Raw genomic sequence first — 22839 nt, 5'->3', positions numbered from 1 at the left:
TTGGGTTTTTAAATACCAAGTGATTTTCATATTGTTGTTGTCCAGTTGTGGTATACTGTACTCAGAGATCAAGCATGATGCAGGGGTGTCTGCGTTCAGGAAGAGCATCGTTAGCTTAGTGCTCATTTGCACTTTCAGGGTCTCTTCCAAAAGGAAACAGCATAATATGGGAAATGCTTTCTTGTGAAAGAAATAAAGAAAAAGAGCCCTTTTGAAACATGGCAACTGTTGTTTGGCTTTTGAGGGAACATTCAGTTTTCAACATCCTATTTATTATGCCACCACTCTGCTTCTTAATTAGTTTTTAAAAAAGCTCAGTAATCCTTGTCTTAGACTCCCTCTAGCGAAGAAACAGTATGCAGCTGTACGTGCTTACGTGAAACACCAAAGGGAGCTGAGGGAAACTGAGCACACGCCACTCTGAGTTTATCCCTGCATATGCTTTCATGGAAACGTGGATCCTGTGGGATGGGGGATTGCTCTTGCTCATGCCCTCTTAGACGTATTTATGTAAGTGTACTGATACCAGAGGAGGCTCTTATCTTGCTCCAACCCTATCCTTAAAGAATATTCATCACGGAGTGAGGCACTGAAATATTTCAGGTTCTGTGTCTCTGTTGGGGTTAAAATGCCTCAAGGCTGATAACTAACCTTACACTGATTTAAAATATCTTGGACAGTGACTTGAGTGTGCCAGACATCAGTCATCTATTCCCTTGCTGGGTACAGGGAGAAATTTGATCTTTAAACAGGTTGGTTTGCATATGTCCATCACATGTTGATGCAAATCCTTACACTCTTGTCTGAAATGTCTGAAAACTGTCATTTCTGGAACCAGGTCACTGGATAACTACTCTGATCTGGCACAGTATTTCATGTGTTACAACTGACAAGAAAAGGCTGGTGTCCTGCCTGTCTGTACACCAGAAGATAGGAGGATGCAAACAAGAAACTGGGTGAGACTCCACTGAGAGAAGTGCTAGCAATCAGCCAAACCGGGGCTAATTACAGGCTTGTGTGTTATAATAGATGTTGCATCACTTCTCCATGGTACTCAATGCACTGGGAAGGTCTGCACAGCCTGTAGAACAGGCATGAGCTCAGAACTTCACTCATTGCTGCTGAAGTATCCAGGGTCTTTGTGTGACTGTGGAAATTTCCATACGTACAAGTTTGCACAGGACTATACTCCATGACTGAGTAACTCATCCTCTCTTCCTAGGTGGGCTCTGAATTCGTGCAGCTGGGGAGCTTGGTATGATGAGCAGTGGTGGCTGCCTGCACCTCCATCCTACTTTCTCCACTGTCACTGGTGATAGGGAGCACAAAAATTCAAGTTCTCTTCTCAGTGTAGTATTAACAGCAATGATAAGCTAGTGGGAGAGGGTGTGAAATATTAGAGAGGAAACTCTGGGTATCGTATCCACCATCACCTTCTGTAACACAAATGGCTCTATGGGCAGTTTCTTAGAAGATACCAACTGTGAGCTATTGTGTTAAGGAAATACATCGCTGAGTAAATACAAATTGTTTGCGAGAGACTAAGCAGCAGTAACTGTGCAGTCATTCAGACTAACAGCTGCTAGAATTGATGGAAAAGGTGCTAAGAATGGGAAGGTCAGCTTTGTAGTGCTGCTCTCTCTGCATTTGCACTGAAAAATATACCAGGTTTAGAAGCCTGGCTCTCTGTGAAAAAAAATACTTTCTCTCACTGATAATGTACTTTACTACACAAGCAAGTATGCACGCTGTTATTTAGCATAGTATCGGATAGTGTAATTATAAGAAGTGTTACTACTGGATACAAAGTGATTCTGCCAAGTATAGCTTTTAAGGCATTAGAAAAACTTAGGGTAACTGTAAATGGTTTTGATATTTGCTGTCTGTGGATGCATAAATAATAGGACTCAATCTAGTTCCCCATTTCCTATTATGTAAAAAAAAAAAAAATAAATTTAGAAATGTAACAACACTACAGCAAGTGTTGCTATGTTTTCAGATGGGACTCTCACTGCCTTGGTAGAACTACCTCTTCCTTTCAGTACATAACAGTTATTTGAGGATGTAAACAAGAAAGTCCTGGACCAACTTTAGGGACAGCCCCTGGCGCCCACTACCTACTTTTGCATAAATTCCAAAAGGACAATCAGTAGGTTAGATCTTGGCTTCTTTGCAATATGTCACCATACATCAAATTTTTCTTGCTCAAGGTACGTTTACAAAATGGAGCAGTGTAATGTGGCCAGATATGGCATCATGTCCTGGGGGTGTCCTCAAGAGGTGCATTGCTGCAGCCATCCTTACATCCTGAAATGGCTGACACCTAGCTTTGAAGGCAAAAATCTGTAAGCAGAGAAAGCAAACTATAGAAAAATCTGTTACTAAACTTGTGGGTACTCCACCTCCTCTGGGATTTCTGGTTTGAATCTGAACAAGTTAGGGAAGAAAGTGGTGTCATCAAGAGTTTGTAATGCTGTTACAGTAGCATTTTAAGCAGTTAGTTTTCTATTTTTGTGAATACAGAAAATTGAGCATTCAAGTACCTAATTAGTGAATATCTATTGCAGTAAGGCAGCTGGTGCCAGGGAAGAACACAAGACACTTTTATATTTTTACAAATTCCTTTTCACATCTTTCCAGAAAGCAGAGTGGAGGGCAAACAGGAAGGTCCTCTAAGCAGAAATACAAAGTTACACATATAGACAAGATCTAAACCTGCCTCCTTCCCACCCGCTTAAAATAAAACACCAGACATCTGTCATTGTGCTGAGTTTCAGTTTAATCCAGTTAAAAACTAATCTATATAAAGTACAGAGTGGGGATTTTTTTCTTTTTTCCTACATATATTGCACTGGAGGATATGAACTTGTACCACATTGACCAAACTTTACCCCTTCATCCTCCTACTGAAATCCCAGCCAAGTACAAAACCAAATCTCTGCATCTTTGTCTTGGAACTGGTGTCTATGAAGTTTCATTCAATTTTCTTGTAATCACCTCCTAAATGAAAAGCAGAGTACAGGAGAAAGCACTGGTGCCCATGATAATCCAGTCCCTTATATATTTGTGACTATAGCCTTCTACTTCCTCACTTAGCTGTAAGCTTAATTTTTTTTTTCTAACTTTAAAAAGCTCCTGAGAAATCAGTACCATGGCAGAAACATGCTTTTAGTGGCTAATACTCTTAGTCTCTTTTATGGAAGAGAGAAGCCAATTAAAAGAAGACATCAGCATCAAAAACAACAAACACATTAAAAAGCAACAAATCTGCAAAACATTTCATGTGTAAGCGTAACTTCAGCACATCGCATAACCTCTAAGGCAGATGTTCCTCACAGTGAGAGCTCTTACTTAAACCACACTTCAGAACTGATCCACAAAGATACTTTGGTGACTTTATTACACTCAGATGAAGACCTCTTTTAGCCTGGGCCTCAAGAATAATGCCCTTCCTCTCCAGAGGATGAGGTGGACAGTCCTGGGTGAATGAACACTGTTGACAGACCACACCTGACAGACCATCATTTGAAAGAACATCCACTCAGTCCTTGCTATCTTTGTGGACATGTGATACAAATACTCATGCATGTAAGACTTTTTAATCGGGTGGATGAGTATGGAGTTCTAATTTGGGCTCCCATCTCAAAAACATTTAGGCAATAAACTTCAGATGAAGTCTGATAACTTAAGCAGTATTGAGGACTGAGGTTTTGACTTCCACATAACTCAGGGCAAATAATTGTCAGTTTGTCTAAACCTTGATTATTGTTTGAGATAAACCTTATCACCTATTCTAAGGTTTAAAAAATTGCCTGTTTTCACTTCTAAAAAAAAATGAACAGAAAATCTGTAGTATATTGCTAAACTGCAAGCCTACTAATTAAATTAACAGTGACAAGAACATTCAGGTATCAGCAACTGAAGGGAAGATGAGCACCATTTTACACTGAACACACCACAGTGGCTAGTTGAAATGCAAAATGAGGAGCTTTGCTAATGCTAACTCATGATGAAATGGCAAGTGAAAACTCTGGCTTCTCACAAGTAGCTTCCTCAGTCACCACTGACACTCAGCACACTGGTGAATAAAAGCTGAGTTTAGCACCCAAGTTACAACAGTTCTTTACAAAACTCTGGAGGTTTCAAAGTCAGTGTGATAAGGTGGATATAATGCCCATCTCCAACAGCAGGGAGAGTCAGAATCTTACAAGCAAAATGTGAGAGATTGCACTGAAACTGGAAACTGAAGCTTGAGCATCACATCACAAAGCATGTCATTACACATAATGACATTTGTTAAGAGTGCATCTGTTAGGAGCACATTGTCAGATGTAACCTGAAGGAGTGATTTGTATGGTAGAAATGCCTCCACACCAAATGTTTCAATCCTTGACTCTCTACAGACATCTGTGGCTGTATTATCTGTCCTCTGTGAACTTTCATGTGGGATGGGGAGAACAAAAAAAATTTCCATCACCTTTTCCACAGCATCTGAATAATTCCCTTTGTTTCTTTCCTTGCTCTGTTACCCATTATCAGGCTACAACCCTAAAGCCAGGGCTGTGCACCAAGAAACTCTGTGAGTCTGGATGTAGCTGTAACTATGTCTGGTCCTCTTAGCGAACAGATGGAGTTGTTGAAATGTATTTTAGTCTGACAAAGACATAATCAATCTGATGTTAGAGCTGCAGGGAAATGACACACAGTGGAAAACACTTGATTCTGGAATCTAAATTAAAATTTTCACCACCAACAAAAAAAATGGTAAAAGAAGTCCAATTGTTTGCGTGGTATAAATGAAGGAAATGTGACGTGACAACTAACAAGATGAAACAGATAAGGAAACCTAATCTGTTCCAGCAGTGAGTTCTATTATATTGTGTGGAGAATAAGCATATTCTCAGGCCTGACGAAAGAAGCCTTAAACATGGAAGGAATATACCTAGCTTCTATCAAAGTTCTTCAGAGTGAGAAATTTCCCAAATGTCAATACAAAATATTAATAATTGCCTCCTGTCCTTTATGAGTTTTCCTAAAATATTCAAGTCTTACTCTGAAAGGAACATCTTTCTGTAACAGACTGTTTCTTTGCTCAAAATCCAAATGATCTCCTTTAATGACAGTTAGCCACAGAACAGGAAGGAAATGCAAAGGTGTGTGTATCAGTTCAAAGCCAGCATTATACAGTCAGAACAATCCATGTTTGTTTTTTTTTTAAAAAAGAAAAAACAACTACAAAAACCCAAGCAAACAAAAAAAAAAACCCAAACAGGATTTACACTTTAGAATACTTTCAGTCTGAAATTAATGACAAGCAAGGACAATCACACAACTTTTCAACATTACAGTAAAACCCACAGGAAAATCAATTTATTCTTGTAAAATATTGGCTTGCAATTTAGGGACCTATCCTGGTTCAATACCAAAATAATACAATCAAGTAGCACCCCTGTTTTAGGACACTTCATGAACTTACATCAACTGCTGAAAGACTAATAAGAGTTAATAGTAAGACTCTTAACAAGTCAAAGATTTATGTCTGAGAAGAGCTTTCTGAAGCACATGGTGCATTTTGAAAAATCTGGTATTATCATAGGAGGTAGGATAATCTGTACAGAAAAAGACAGTGAGTCTTGTTCTGTTTTGCACAATATTTCCATCAACATAAAAAGCTTAATAACATGCACAATTTTGAGATCAGCTGGCACCTGATGAAAGAAACGGGGACAAGAAGTACTGTCCCAAAAGCCAGTTGAGTATTCAACTGCTACACAGAATTAATCTCAACAAGGAGGACGGTTCAGATCAATACACCAGAAGTACAATATTCCTTTTGAAGGCTTGCAGTGAAATTCTTAGGCTTCTGTAAACATGAAAAATATTCACTGTTCCACTTAATTCTTTGCTGTGTTTAGACTTTTAGAAAGTGCAAATTTTTTGTGATTAAGGTTTATAAGTTTGACTTTTATTTGGTCTCAAAGAAGAAAGGGTTTGGTAGTGCTGGAAATGGTAGGCCTTTATGCTCTTCATTTCCTCATACTTTGCTTCTCAGCATTTCTGGCAAGAGCTTCTACATAAAACTAGACCTAACGACATTCAGGCCAGTTCCCTGCTTCCCTCTCTGAGATGATTCTGATTCATGCCTAAACACAGAATGGCAGACATCTCCCCCCTTTTTGCAAGAGAAGAGTTCAACAGCTCAGTCCCCTGGCCATAAAAATTTCTACTATTAATAGTTTCCTCAATTCCCTCCTCCATTATAGTCTCTAAATGATCCTCTTGTTGTGTTTCTCACTGATGCATTGGAGAGAAAATTAGTTTAATTTATGATTCAAATCTGATTGATGCTTTATCTCTAACATTCCCAATGATTTTACAATCTGGGGAATAAAGTGGGGAGTTCATGTTTCACTCTGATTTCCTGCCCCGCCCCCGAATAATAAAGATGCTATAAAGTTGAGGCACAAGTGGTTAAGGGTGAACTTGATCAGTTCTAGCAGCTGGTTCCTGGACGTGTCCTGGTGGTAAAGGCTGATCACCTCCCGCAGGATGTTTTGGAGCATCTCCAACTTTGTGTTCCCCAGCTGTAAAACAAGAATAAAATAATTTGTAACTTCTCAAATTGGTCCAAAATTAAGGAAAAGTCTCTAAAGGAAAGTTTCTAGTGTAGCTACAATTCAACACAACCTTCTATTTTTTGGTTTGTAAGCAACATCAATAATTTTCTATGTGACTAACAACAGAATCAGATTGAGATTACCCAACAGCCTGAATCATTGTAACATTCAGTGTTTCCTCATAAATTACTAGTTGTTTCTGGTTTTGTGAAATAATTTTACTTACATAACACATTAGTTCTTTGGAGATTACTCTTTCTGAAATATATTATGTGTTTATGAAACCTTTAATCCCAATATGGGAAACTTGAAAAAACAAACAACTTGCTCATATATTTTTACTCCTCACTGTGACAACATTCTCCCTTTGCCTACCTTTGAATAATACTGATTTTCAGAGTTTAGTGAAGATTTCGGAACTTGCAGCTATATTTTTATGATTTTTTTCCCCCCTTTAAATTACCCTTAGTAGCTCCAATAGCCAACAGATTAGAAATGTTGTCTACTTGGATGTCTTTAACTCAGTAAATGAGTAATGGCTACTTCTGGCTAATGTGATGAATTCTTATGATACCTGATTAAATGATTTTTTTCAGAGAGTTTTTACATAAAATAATACATGTGTTAAGAACAGTATCTGCTACAATATTGCTAGTATGAAAAGATGTATCATTAGTCCAACTACCAGGGCATGTGCTGTTGGTTACACATGATGTTTTTGCTGAAGGTGAGGGGAAGTGAGGCACTCACAACTAAGGATCAGAAAATGAAATCACCCACAGGCAGTTTTGAAGCAAATGAAAGACCAAATTATATTGGTACTGAAATTTCATTATTTCTCTTCACAGAACTAAGTGGCTTAGGGATAGAATTTCAGGGTACTCAACAAAGTTAGCTGTGATAACTGAATACAGCATTTAAAATTTGAAATCCTACTGTTGGCCTTGCAAGAGCAGCTAAGAGCTTCCAGTATTCAAAAGGCTGCCTGGATATAGTTAGTCTGAAGCCTTATGTTTGAGACAACTGTCAAGAAATTCTTGAGCTCTACTGATAATGTTAGCACATGAACATGGAAGCCATATTAGTTTCAGCATTTCTAGAGGGGGAGAAAAAAGCTCAATTAGGATGTATGGGAGAGTGGAACCCCTTTAAAGCACAAAAGAAACATGGACAATGTGCTATGGATAAGTAGTGCTGATATATACCTGGCCATTTTGTTGCCACCAATGAGCAAATGCAATGATTTATTATGACACTATCTTCTGAGGGTGTTGAAGCAATTGGTCATTGATACTATCTAAAACTAACTTGTCATGTCATGTTGTGCCCAACTGCTGATAAATTTGCCACTGAGGATAGACATGTTGGAAGAATTTAAATGCTTGATTTGTTCTGCAGTCTGAAACCGGTAATGCAGCCATAGAACATCAGACAGACTTGGTCATTTCTATGTCCCTATTCTTCTCTGGATGATCATACATTCCAGATATCCCAGATCTCAGTATTTTTAGACTGATAGTTACAACACAGTCCCCCTTCTCTGCCCATTTGGTGCTTAAGTAGAGCCTCTTTTTACTATGGACTTAAAAGCACTGAGACTTCAGGAATACTTTAGAAGAGTTCCATACTTCCCTCTTAAAGACAGTTTAGTGAACCTCTCTATAGGGATCATTAAAACCACATTATATAAACCTTTCCAACAGAAAATACAGTTTTAATTACTTTTACACTGGAGATCTTATTTTAAAGTTTGTATCTGTGTAGATACAAGAAAGACACATACGGGGTTGGAATTTCAGTTCTCCAGCTGGTCCTGCAGGAGGATTTCCTTGCTGAAGTTTCTTTTGTTCCATCTGTTTTACGACCTGATGAAAAATAAAATATAACAGTTGAAAAACTTCAATCTGTCAACTTTCTCTGATGTGATATAAATGAATACACTTAAAAAAATTTTTGCTACCATTATGTAAAATCTTTGTACATAGGTATGAGTTGAGATGCTTGCATTGTTTGCTATAATCCTGAATTATGTTTAGCTGTGGTACCATTAGTTTAGAATTCAGCTGAGACTAATATGACAAATCAAGGTAACGAATGCTCCAGAGTTGGGGACTGTCATGGGCTGTTCGTTACAGATATAAGGATACAGAAAAGGAAAAAAAAAATTCTGCTCTTATAAGTGTACCTGCTGAAGCTCTTGTTTCTGAGCCTGAAGCTGGTCGTGCTGCCTCTGTAGTTCCTCCTTCTGCTTCTGAAGATCTTCTGCCTTCTTTCTGAGTTCATCTTCCTGCTGAGAAATATGACTTTCAAATTCCTTCAGCTCGTCCTCAGTGAAGAGCTGCTGTTGATCTAGTGTCTGCAAGAAAATACGTATAAATGTGAACAGTTAGCCAGGAATACACATATATTTTTATTCCCTTCCCACTGAAATTATTATTAGCTGAATTGTACAGTTCACTAAACAACTGTCAGAATTTTCATCAAAACACCCAGACATGACACTGTAAGAAACAGCAAAACAGCTGTTTCTCAGCTATTTTCTCAGCAAAATTCTACTACAGATTTATAGGCAAGAGAAAAAATTCCTCTTGCTTCCAGCTGAGCTCTTATCTTCCCTTTAAAGTGATCCATAAACAAAATGTCCATTTTCGTTTTGAAAAGCATGTGGGGAAAGCCCTCCTAGAGTCCACAGGGTGGCGCAAGGCCTTTTCTGTTTGTGTGCGGGCCATGGAGCTCACATCTGCGTTATACTGTCTGCTGCTTTGCACCTTACATTTAGCTAAGGTGCTTAACCACACACATACCAAAGCAGAACTGAAAAAAAGCAACGGTCACAGAATGCCATTTAGTTTTCTGGTTAGAGTGATGGTAACAGTACTGTGTGTTGTGCCTAGAACACACTCTCATTACCTCCCAGCTATCTGGCTCCAAAAATTCTTTTTTCTCTGTAGCTCGCAGGAACTCTTCCAAAGTCACTAGCCGGTCCTTGTTGATGTCGACCTATTTGAAGCAAAACATTAAACTCAACTTAAAGAATGGTCTTGGAGGAGCTAATGTTTAATTTCATTATGCAAGTATCTTCAAATAGAATAATTTTATTTTTAAACTGCCCCATTTTCAAGGGAGTGCCTGTAACACCACCTGAAAACTTATATAGCTTAATAAAAATGGAAATAAAAAGAAAATCCCCACATGTTTTGTAGCTTTCTGGTAATAATTTTGTAACTGTGAGTCAGAGTAATCTCCATAGTTGGATGGGAAGGTCTTGAAACATCAAAAAAACCCCAACTGAATTGTGTCAGAATCCTTTAAGGGGAAAGGAGGAAATGCTTCCCTTCGTGACTAATAGAAGACCAGGCTTGCTCTGTTCCTCAAATTTAAGGAATGTAGTTGAATGCACAAAAGATGTGTGAAAAACACAGTGGTTCAAAACATCCTCTTCCCTTTCCTCTGTCTCCCGAGCTGAAAACCTCAGAACTGGTAAAAGTATTCACTATTGTAGGTGATCCCTTAAGCTCTGAGGCCTATTTTGAAGGGACAAAGGTGAGCTACAAGAAAGAAGTTGCTCTACTCCCTCTTCTTACACCTAAATCTTACCCATTTGTCAAGTGCAAAAGCACATTTAGAGTCTTCCCTGTCTGACACGGAATTACAGGGAATTTCTATTGAATATCAGTGTCTGCAAAAGACAGATGCTACAGCACAATTCCTTCTTTGAAACGTCTTAAATAAAAAACTAGTCAGCAAGCATTTACATCAGAATATGGGGACTGGGCTTGAGAATTATAACTTTATGTGAATCCCAGCACAAACAGCATTCCGTGTGACAGGTCATCCATCCCTTTCTGCTGTACTTGGACAACCCTTCACGTTAGGAGGACTATATTTCTTGAACACAGAAGGAAATCAGCAGCTCAACTGAACATCAATCCCCACCTCATTCATTACATGTTCTCTCATTCTTAGCCTTTCTTCTTCCATTTCAACCATGTCATCCTCTTCATTTTTGGGATCATAAACTTTTTCTAGCTGAAATTCAAAATTAGCAAATATTAGTCTGGAGAAAGGGCTGCTCATTCAAATGACAGAGCATATCTGGAATAGTAGCATGAGATGTTGCTAAAAACATGAGTTCACCATTTTTTCAACAGAGAGTGTGTGCGCAATTCTCTTTAACATAGTATTGAAGCATCAAGTGAGCCTTTCATTGCTAAGAATGCAGTCTTCAGTTAATTCATGTGGTCTGTTGTAATTCAGTTCTGTGGACATGACAGCAAAATTGACTTTGGCATGCACAGTCTGATCCTACATTTGATTCACAACAGGCAGTTTCCATGTGGTTTCTGGAACAGGAGAGAGTAGCTTTTTTACCAGAGCATGCAGCTGACCCTGTAAGCAATCAGGACATCACAAGGCAAATTGAATGCTTAATTTAATGGTCCGCTTCTCTTCTTGCACAATGTCTTTCTGGTGAGTTCATGCTTATTTGCTTCTACTTAGCTTTCTTAGTCATTTAGCTTCGACTGCTTAGCTACAGGTAATTTTAAGGCCCCAGACTATTTTTTTTTAAACTACAATATGGTGGGACATATCTGTCAAAAAAGACTGCCATATGTCTCCGTTGTATTACAGGGGATTATGGCAAAGTATTGTTAACAATCTGTATTTGCAGATTTAATCTCTTTAAAAATTTACAGTAGTTTGAATTTATAAGCTTCTATATACACTGTATAGCACATTTCCTCCCTGACTCATGAAATCTAGAAAAAGGTATTGACAGCCATAGTGCTGATATTTGAATGGGAAGTTTAGGGCTTTTTTCTGCTATACCAAACCAGAACCTGCTGGAAAAATGAAGACCAAGGCCTTTTGTTTACTCACTGATTCTGCAATTCTCATCACTGTAGAATTTCAGTACATTGCTATTGTTTGCCTCTGGGAGGCAAAGAAGTACCAATATTTGTGTTTTCACAGACGACAAACCAAGGCTTAAAGAAACTAAGAGCCTGTCTGTTTTATCTGATGTACATGTGCTCCAATCTAGCTAGATAAAAATAAGTGAAATTTCTGTAGCCACTTCCACAGTGTGCTGTCTTTGAGCCAATTCATACGAGTGTGACCCTTTTTATCTTAACAAGTCTTATGACCTGTTGATTAGCACTGACTGAGCACAGCTACCCAGATTCAGAACCTCTACCAGGCTGCATCAAGCCAGAGCAGGAGTGCAGCTCTCTGCACTTGCAATTTATACACGTATAGCTATCCTGCAGATTAATTACTAAATCTCAAACAAGCCTGTGGCTGAGAAGTAGCTAGTAGCACTAGCTCTCTGGTGTCTTGAGTCCTATGCTTCTACCACTTTATTTTCCCTGCTGATATGTTTTCACACTTTTGTAGAAACATTAAGAATGCACATAACTTGTCATGAATACTCTAATTTGTAGTCCAAATCCCTCCCCCCCCCAATATACCTGGAAAAAATACAGACATCCCTGTAATCATTTTCTGAAACAAGTTAAGCTTCTGAACTTTTTTTTTTTTACCTCTTTAGTAAATAGGGCTTCTAATTCTTGCTCATCCAGGAAACCATCATTATTGACATCTACAAAAAAAAGTGTTGAAAATACAAGTTGAGTATGTACAGAAAGCAATACATGTAACAGCTCTCCATGAATTAACTATCAACATACACATCTCATGTGGATTAAAGCCTCATTCAACAAGATGCTGGTTACACAGGTCATTTTTTGTGTTTAGGTTTTATTAGGCATTGGCTGAACTGTATTGCCATTTTTGGTTGGTTGGACAAGTCTGGAACAACCTCCCTACTTCTTAGATTAGCGAACTGAAATAGGTCACAACAGGACTGCACAAAGTGTAATTGCCAAAAAATATTGCTGAGAACAAGTTGTCCCAATTTAACAACTAAAATAGTAAATATATTCAGAAGCAACAAAAATCTGTAGAAAAACTTTGTTAACAAACAGTATGACTCTCCAAAAACCCTAAAGAATTATGTGAAAATCCATATAAATACACAGCACTTGAGAAGAGATCACTGTAAAATGACTTTTCATGACAAACACAAAGAGAACACTTGATGACTAACGACCCATATTTCATCCTACATTCAACTCCAAATATTGTTATATTACCTCTGAAATGGAAAGAGAACAAATGAGTGTTATTATACTATATTTTTGTTTAATCGCTTCAAAGTTTTTTATGTACTAAGCTTTTAGAGGTTATTTCAGCTATTTCTGTTTGGTTAAGAGTTGCACGAAAAAGCTACCAAAAATTTTCAGAAAATTATCTTTCAAGATGTCTTTCTAGAAAGAAGAAATAAGGTTTAGTAACTCCAATACATATTTATATATTCTATAAACCAAGATAAAAGTTCAGACTCAAGCCTGGAATACTCTTCTTCAGTTAAATTATGATCTTTGTGATTAGTCAAGTTCTATCTACTGTTCAACCCTTCACAGCCCAGTACCAGGCAGGATTTGCTTAAGGTTACTTTATTATGAAGCATTTAAGAATGTCAGCCTATAAGGTTAAACATTTATATAATCGCATTTAAAGCAAAATGCCCATTGAAATGCATCCTCACGTTGACTACTACTTTATTGTTTCTAGTGGCACACTGCTCAGAAATACAGAGGCAGGACTGAGGGCATTTTGGGTTTTGTTTTACTAAGGGAATCTTGTAACTTCTGAGGAGGCTTTGGCACTTCTGTGACCATTCCAAAGATAAGGGGTGTCTGGCACTTATCTGCAGAAATGATGAGAAAGCAGGTTTTCACACACACACCTCTGAGGATTTATTCCTAGTACATAGTGTGTATGCAAAGTTATAGACATGGCCCTCTAAGTACCCAATCCTCTCTGAGGAACCACTACTGGTTATTGGCTGTATGATTTTATGAGTAGTTAAACAAAACTCTGTTGTCAACTTTTAAATCCTATTTAAAACTTTGCAGTAAACATTACAAATTACATAATATTTTCTCCTCTATACTCTTCAGATTCATCCAAATTGCTGGAGGTATAAGACCTCACCCTAGCATAAGACAAACTTGCCCTCAGCAGAAGGTAATAGAAAGTCACTTCACTTGTTCATTAAATTAAACTAAACCTCTTACCGTGTAATTTGAAAAATGTTTTGGGGTCAAATTCATTAGGATCTAGTCCATCTGCTTCTTCCCATACCTCTTTCAGTTGATCTTTGCTTCCCTATAGATCGGTTACAAAGAAAAACTATTCAAAAGATGATTAAATGTAATTTTTCTTCATTACCTTTGCATTACAGTTTCTCTGAAAGGCTTTATTTTCTGAATAGTCATGTTGCAAATGGAATTTTCTTTAATACCCTTTTGGTGAGGTCTAATACTTTCATTAGACAGAAATGCCCAGGGAGAGAGGGTGTGTCAAGGAAATGCATATTCTGTGGAAAGGAATACTTGTAATAATCAGTTATGGCCACACAGACTCATCTAGAAATAATAGCTGAAGGAAGTTAAGTTTAAGTTTTCATGTTCTAGAGCAAATGGTACTGTGATGCAGTTCCCTGGAGGCCAGGCACACCATGAAGGCATCTCTACAGTTTTGAACCATTCTGGCTTGTTCCTCATGAGTTTTACCTTCTTTGTAAATAACAGCAAACAGCATGCAAACAGCATACTTGTACAGAAAAAATGGGGTATATATAGTGGATTTTGTAATGCTCTCAGCATTGTTCCCACACTCTGCGAAGAGGCAAACGCTGAGAACAAACAAGATATACCCTTCTCTTTATTAGCTTTTTCACTCTGGAAATCTTCCATCCAATCATGTAAAAACAGCCTGTGGCCTTACAGGATGGTGAACTTTAGGGTGATCTCCATGTTTTTTCTTCATCTCCTCAAATTTGGATTCTTCTCGCTGTCTCTTTTCTTCATCCAGTGTTTTTAAATACTCTCTCCTCTCGTGTTCTTTCATCATCTCATATTTCTTAAACTCCTCATGGCGGGTCTTATCATAGTTTTCCAGGTCGCTTGTAGCCTAAAAATATATGTAGACATATAATTATGCCACATAACTATGTTAACACATATGACATTAAAACCACTGTATTGTTGAGATCTGTGGGCAAGGCTGGCCATATTGCCATTCTCCTTTTAAACATGAGGTAGACTAGTTGGGGGGTTCCTTCCATGGGATAGCGATGCAGAAACATCTCTCCTCAATTCATTGTTTTCACAGAAATGAATTTGCAAGGGTTCAACTGCTAGACAATTTTTGCAACTGCACAGTACTGTAAGAAGGCATCAAGGTGTCCCTTCTCACCAATTAATACTAAATTAACTCAAGTAAGTCCTGTACTAATTCAGTGTAGCTTCAACTAGTACCATTAACTCCTTGATTATTTCAGAATAAGAACATCTGTGTCTTATCCTACAGTTTAATGAAAAAAGTGCCTTCATTAATAATGGGAGTTAGTTTGCAGTAGCTTAATACAGATTAAATCAAAAACCCCAATTATATGGAGAGGAAGGATGTAGGGGGAGAATTTCTGACAAGTACTTGTATGGAGTTTAGAGATGTATCACCTTCAGACAGCTCAAGGTGTTAAAGGAAGTTTTGGTAGTGCTTTTCAAAGCAACATTTATACCTTATTTCAAAAACAATTCCAAAACAAAGAACCCCTAAAATGCCCATTACACTCTGTTAATATCTCAGCTGATAAATTAGATGACTAAAAACAAACAAAAAAACCCAAACTGCCCCATTGAGGATATACTACTTCTAGCCAATCAGAATTTTCTCAGAAGTGATACTCAGAGATGGCAAGAAGCTTTATAATATCTAATTTATAATATTAAATAAAATAATTTTACAGAAAATTGAGATAAAATTTTCGAAGGGAAAAAAAAATCCACAAGAATTACAGAAAACTTGAAATATGCCTTATCTTTCAGTTTATTCTGAAAATATAAAAACTGTCAAATTCCCATGTCAGACATGCAGTGCCCTCTAAAGCATATCTGAGAGTAGAAACTTTTTTTCCTTGGGAAGTGTATTTTTTCCAGGCATTAAAAAAAGCCAAGCCATGCTTGGCTTAACTTCATCCCCTCAATAAACATGCACTGAATAAAAACCCTAACACTTGTGATTGATACTGAATCTGCTAAATAGATAGAATGCCATGTCCAGCACATGCAATTTCTATATTGATCTCTTAAATTCTACTCTGCTGTGGTTTTGCAGCTTGACATGTATATAACAGATCCCAAAATTCAAATGGTTAGTTTAGGGACGATTATTTATGTTATTCTGAGACACCTAAATCAGAAATAGAAATCAGAAAATACACTTTGGAAAATTGTACCCCTATCAAAACTGTTTAAAGGCTCTCAGAAAAGCGTGGTTTACTCCCAAAGTTGTTTGTACTGGCACATGAATAAAAGTCCTGTTAAGATGTCACCCCAAAATTTGTGGGCTCTTTAGCATAATACATACTTCACAACACTTTTCAAGTGTGCAATGGAGACAACTGACTTTCTTCTGAAAAATAAAACTCCATGGAATTTATGAGAAGGTGGTATATATAAAAGGATTTGCCTTTATCAGAGGAAAAAAGTATAATTAATACCAAACCCCCCATAGTAGTTTATATCTAGCACTCACTGCTTTGATCAACATATCTAAGTCTTTAGGTTCGAACGTGTCAGGATTCTGATGGTTCAGGTGCTCAAACTGTTTAAGAAGAGCCTGATGGTCTATGCCAGTGTCTGAAAGAACAAGGTACAAATGTAAAACATTAAAATAAGTTTGAAATCAAGTGAGATCAGGAAGTTAAAAACTTTCACATGGGAGTTTGTGCTTTCTAAGTACCTGAGGCTCCCTGAGGACTGGATAATTTTTTCACTGTTGGAGGAAACTATAGCAACATTTCTAAAGTTGCTTTTCCTGAAGGAGATCAGCAAACTCAATAGCAATATGCACTATATTCCTTCTGATGTGTCAGCGTTGCACTGCACACAGTAATTTAACATGCACAAATTAGGGCTTGTGTTTCAGCAAGGAAAAGTACAATCCATTTGAGCTTCACAAACTAAGCAAAACATTTTATTCTCTTTTATATAAATGAGATAGTTGAAGTTATGTGTAGTATCAAAGCTAACAACTTGCACCTTTCTGCTGAACTGGGAGAAGTCTGACTCTATTGCCCTGTACATTTTGAAATGACTTCCATCTGGCCAAAGACGTATGTACAATTGTGATGGTTTGACTCTGGCTAAATGCCAGGTATCCACCAAGTCGCTCTATCACTTCCCCACCCCTTTCCCCTTGTTTTCTCAATAGGGTAAAGAGGGGAAAGAAGATAAACTAACTCTTGTGGGTGAAACAAAAGAAGTTTTAATATAAGCAAAGCGAAGCAGAAGTCCACGCGCGGAAGCAAAAGCAAACAGATTTAGTCTCTACTTCCCATGGACAGGCTCTGTCGGGCCTTCTCAGGAAGCAGGGCTCCAATACGCGTAGTGGTTGCCTTGGAGGACCAAGGGTGACCCCAGCCCCTTCCTCCTTTCTCCCAGCTTTATACTGAGCAGATATCATATGGTATGGAATATCCCTTTGGTCAGTTCGGGTCAGCTGTCCTGGCTGTGTCCCCTCCCAAGATCTCGCCTACCCCGTCCCAGTGGGGGAAATATCAGAAAGAGCCTTGGTGCTGTGTAAGCACTGCTCAGCAGTAGCCACAACACCAGGGTGCTATCAACACCCTGCCAGCTCCCAGCATAAAACACAGCACCATGAGGGCTGCTATAGGGGAAAGCCAATTCCAGTTCAGCCAGACCCACTACAACAATATAGTGTAAAATCAGATAAGCAGATATTCAAATTTCATTTGTGCAAAATAAGAAGTGTAGGACAATGGAGAGTCAGGTCCTGTGTCTAAAAGCTGCAAACATTTCTGTCTTCCTTATGACAGGAACAATACCCAGCAATATCAATGCACAATGCACTAACAACAAAACCTATTTCTACAACAGGCTTTCCTAGCTGTTACCATGGCTTCTGACTGCTAATGCTAGATAATAATGCTACCTCAAACAGTGTATACATTGGTATGTTATGTATAATAATTTTGACAAGCTTTTACTAGATGGCTTAGCAAAGAATATTTTATTTCTTTTAAAAAAATCAGAAAACACAATTTTGAACATATTATTCTTTGGCAAACAAGCCATATTATCACAAAACTATCCATATTATCACAAAACAGCAAACGCTGGCTGGGGCAGATTTCAATCATCATTCCTCCCTGGTGAGATCACAATTTTTGTTGAAATATATGCTCCTTAGCCTGTTTTTGGAACATTTTTAGAAGTGTAATAATAAGCTTAAAAATCAAAACCAAACCAACAAAACAAACAAAAAAAGCCCCCAAACCCATTTTCATCAATTTTTTATCTTTATGGAAGAAGACTCATTCTATTTGACAATATTTACTTGTCACGTTACTGTATTATCTGAGAGCCAAGCACTAACATTATTCTGTCCTGTACTGATCGGTCTAGTAGGATCTCGGTGAAAATGTTTAAAACCACATCTGGATCAGGAGTAAATATATGCATAATATATAATATCTGTTTGCTTTTTTTAAAAAAAAAACCTTGATGCATCTGATAGGGAAGAAAACAGGGGAGTTTGTCTGCTTTTTTTTTTTCCTAAGATATTAAGTGGTATTGTAGGGAAAAGACTAATAGAAAAAGTAAAAAGAAATCAAACAGCTCTGCCTGCTGTTACTATAGAATGATCTTTTGTACATGTTCCAAGATGTTGCACAGGTGTACAGATCCAGCTGTATTTTATAGATAATCTGGCCATACTTCTTCTATGTGATGTGAAGTACTCACTGGCAGAGCTGATTATAAACTTTATCAAATCTTTTCCCACTCCTGATGTTTTCACATCTTAGTAGTCATCTGAACATTTTGAACTGGAATAATCTGTTCTTGTTCTTTTCCAAATGTAAGAATGTTCTTCTACTGTAACAGATCTGATCTGTTGGGGGGAATTATTTTGCTAAAGCACATTCTGTTAGTTGCTCTTGATTTATAGAAGTAGAAAGGACTAGAAGTAATCAGTCCATTAAAGTATTAAAAAAATTCAGAATGCACAAAATTACTATGTACCCAACCAGGTATTGTCAGCTGCTGCCAACTAGCTCACTGTGAGTGTCACCATGATGTCACTGGACTGTTTGCCTGCAATAAAAGCATAAGACTGGGCTCTTGGCAGCTGAAGAGGCACCTGAGGAAGATGAACTCAGGGTCTGGCAGGTATGTGAGGCAAGGCACTGACTCCTGTGGAGAAGCTACCGCTGGTCTGCACTGCCTAGCGACCAGTGGACTGGACTCTCTGGACTAGAACTTTCATTAAAAGGACAGAAAATTGATTGGATTCCCTCAGCCAACTCTATATCATTATTCATTAATTATACTATGGTATCACCTAAAGACTTCACTGGAAAGGTACTACACTAAATATCTTTTATCCCAAATTAATCTGATGCTTTCCTGACCCTAGTAACGTCCCCACAAACTTGCACATGCATATTCCTGCCATCCGCTTGCCACCTCTAAATTCCGCTTAACCTAGAAGACAGATCCTTGTTCTTGGAGTATTTTAAACTGATACATTACATATTCAGTTCAGTGGGATCCCTCACCATAACTTGCAAAGGTTTATTAATAAAATAATCTTCATGGGCAAGTTAAGCCTTTTTTATTAGAGCTTCTTTGTGAAAAACAACATTTCAGAGACAAGATTGTGCAGTCCATCATTAGGATCTTTGTTTATGAGCAAATAATTCTCTTCAAAATGAAACCACTAATAAGAAATGTACAGAAATAGTCCTAAATGCAAACTTTAAATATTCTTCAGTAATAAGAAATAAAAAGGGACACCATCATATCCCACACAAGCTTACAGCAATCAGAATAATTAGCAACCTGTATACTTTGATTCATTTAATTTGTATACAACTGGAAAGAAATTGCCTGAGTTTGTACAATTTCATTAGCAATTAAGAAAACGCTACAGAGATTTTTTTTCACTCCAAATGTTTTTCTTTATTCAGGAGCTTAAAACTGCTCCCAAAATAAAGAAAATAATCTTCTAAATTAAAATATTTAATGTTTGTTAAAATCTGCACAATAACTCTTATTGGTGGAAAAGGGGCTTAAAAAAACAAAAAGGAAAACTTTTGTGTTAACTGACATTAAAAAAAATAATTCATTTTCTACCCTGTAAAGACATGAAATGCTATCATGTTGTATTTTTAAATATAGTCCTACTATGTTAGTAGTTCTCATTGAGTAACCTATAAATTGATGCACTACAAAAATAAAAAAAAGAGGTTGAAAAAGGATTAGAAGTATCTGAAAATCCACTGCCAGAATCAAGTTTAGTTATTTATAAAACACAGATGGCTTTTCTCTTCTCCCATTTCCTATGAAGATGGGTCTTTACTGGCTCTAAGCAGCTCAGAAGGGACACTCACTTTCAGTTTACAATCATTATTGTTGACAACAAACAAAGCTTAAGTGATGGCCTTTGGGCACCTCTCCAACACAATCCCATCTGTTAACGCACCGAGTTAAATTTTGTATTCTTACCTTGAACAGAATCCATTTTAGCTTTAATTAACATTCTTAATCTTGCCACCTCTTGTCTTTTTAGTTCATCCAGCCGTGTTCTCACATGGTGGCTTACTAAATCAAGCTCTCTGCTTAGCTTCCCACTCTGTCAAAAACCAAGTTATGTATAAAAATTAGAAAAAAGTAGCCTTTAGGATTCCCATTAGACATGGGCTGCAAGACAGCAGACTAGTGGCAGTCTCTGGCAATACTGTAGCCCACATTGTAAGAAGCTCAAAATTTTTTCAAAGAGCAGATTAACATGTTTTTAAACCCATGGTTATAGAAACAGAGAGGAATCCTAAAATCTTTCTGTAAAGAGAATTTCTAAGTATCTTGCTCCTCCAAAGAGCAAAAGCATGACCTTAAAGCAGCAACACCTAATAATGTTGAAGTGACAAATTTCTTGATCAAATGTTCTCAAATTAGTTTTAAAGAACTCTGAAATGCACCCAAAGTGCTGTGTTCTTCATCCACTTGACGACAGCTGTAAGACTTGAGAGACGGTACAAGCACAGCAACAGCATCAATGTGCACTGCAGGAATATTTATCAGATAGTGACCTTCAAGGGTTATACTGGATGCAGCACAGAAGAAAAAGGAGCCAAAAGCTGCCAAAGGCAACATGGCAGACTAAAGGAAATGCAAAAGGCAGGATCTCCTTTTTAAGTCTATCACTTTAGACTGTTTCCTACCTGTCCCTTGCTGAATTTCTAGCTCATAAAGGGGAATTCAGAACAGCCACCACCTAGAGCCAGGAACTAAAGTAGAAAAGACAAGAATGTGGTGAGGTTTTGGAGAGAGTGCTATGTGGACTGGCACAAAATAAAGGACAGCAGCAAAGAAAGCCAGAGGTCTATTTTATTCCTATATACACTGACTTTACCTCTAGCACAACTTTTCAGTTTCCCCAGACTCTAAACTCTGACTATCTTGTAATTCTCTTCCATGTCATCATATTCATTTGTGACACACTATCTTAATCTCAGAAGGCAGATATAATTCTATGTTCAAAACAGTGTTCCAAATTATTTGGCAGGCAACAGCAAGCGAGAGACACGCTTGCAGCTGTTTTGATGAACATGAAGGTTCACCTACCTGTATGAAGCCTGAAACTGGCTTTTTAGTAGACAGGCAGGAGATAGAAACTATGCATTCAAGTATACACTGTTGGGGATTTATTTATGCTTTAATGGATAGAAGTTCTGCTGCCCCTTGACTAAAGACAAAGATCTAGTAAGAGTTAACTAAGTAAATAGAAATGAGAGGAAATTTAAGATCACAAAAATGGAGAGAAGTATGAAAAAAGGAAGAAAGAATACAGCATACATGGCTCTTGATTAGGGAATTAATTAACCTAATTTAACTCTTTTTTTTTTTTGTACCTACCTTTATTTCCTCTATGTCAGCAGTCTGGAGTTTCTCCCTGAAATGCTTATCTGTTTCCAAGACATCTATTACTTGCCTGAGATATTCATCATAATAAAGTCCTGTATCCTTAAAAAAAAAAAAAAGTGAAATTGAGAAAGAACATACCACCAAAAATTTCATTTTGTTTAAACACAATGATTAAACTGAAACACAAATCTCAGCAACACAGGCATTATACTCCCTTACCTTCATCTTATTCTGATTTGCATCATTGCCCTATAACAACTTACTCTTATGATTCATTTGTTTCAGCAACTGAGGGGAAATTGAGAAAAGTGTTTAGGAATCCATGTAATACACAAGGATCTCTCAGGTTAATACAGGAGTGGGGTTTTTTAAACAGTGCAATTCATTCATTACTGTTTTACTTGAAATACTGAACTGGAATCACTGAGTGCACTTTCCCAAGCCACCACTCAATTGCTTGAAAGAAGTCTCTGTGGAACAGAAAGCAGTTTTTCCTATTGTAAGCTGGGGAATCCCTTCCATGTGCCACCGCACCTTTAGCAGCTCATGGAAAAAAACCCAACAAATTTAAATGGAACCTTAGCATAGTATATGGTAGACTGTACGACAATACTGGCTAATACTAGCTTTCTTTCTGCAAGTAACTCCAGTAAAAAACATCTAAATTTCAGGGAGCTGACTACAGCCAGATTTCTAGCAATTAGGAAAAAATGCTTAATTAGATAAATTTCATTACTTACTGGATTTTCTACCTTTTCTCCTTCTACATGACCTTCTCCTTTGACTTTTGTCTTATCTATGTCTATAGGCACAGCTTCCAAGGCCATTAGGAGACATGTCATCAGCAAAATACACTGCTGGGGCAGGACAGATAGCCACTTCATCTGAAATGAGAACAAGTCATATAAATTAACATAAATTAGGTTATCATACTGTACTGATTAGAATTATTTTACATTCCTACATAGATACCTGTAATAACCCACTTCCCACATGTTCTGCTGCTCTCAAGGAACACTAAAACTCAAAGAATTAAGTATAGCTTTGATTTTTAAAGGCCATTATTACACAAGCAGATTTCCTCAGATTACCTTACAGTTGTATGGCAAACCTAAGTTGTACTGTAAATGGTGAGAGGTTTT

General features: G+C 37.5%; 1 protein-coding gene across 1 annotated transcript; it reads right to left on the bottom strand.

Moving 5' to 3' along the window:
- Nucleotides 1–5223: 5223 nt before the first annotated feature.
- On the bottom strand, nt 5224–22583 carry NUCB2 (nucleobindin 2). Its single transcript, XM_026850441.1, has 12 exons — nt 22438–22583; nt 21689–21796; nt 20279–20405; nt 16284–16387; nt 14472–14657; nt 13760–13850; nt 12161–12219; nt 10554–10646; nt 9528–9617; nt 8803–8973; nt 8401–8482; nt 5224–6584 (listed from the first exon to the last, which is right to left on the bottom strand). The coding sequence occupies exons 1-12, from the start codon at nt 22579–22581 to the stop codon at nt 6472–6474; spliced, it is 1368 nt and encodes a 455-aa protein (XP_026706242.1). The 5' UTR covers nt 22582–22583; the 3' UTR covers nt 5224–6471.
- Nucleotides 22584–22839: the final 256 nt, after the last annotated feature.

The sequence above is a fragment of the Athene cunicularia genome (genome assembly GCF_003259725.1).
Source record: "Athene cunicularia isolate RWA chromosome 5 unlocalized genomic scaffold, athCun1 chr5_part2, whole genome shotgun sequence".
Classification (NCBI taxonomy): domain Eukaryota; kingdom Metazoa; phylum Chordata; class Aves; order Strigiformes; family Strigidae; genus Athene; species Athene cunicularia.
This window is presented reverse-complemented; position numbering and strand designations above follow the sequence as displayed.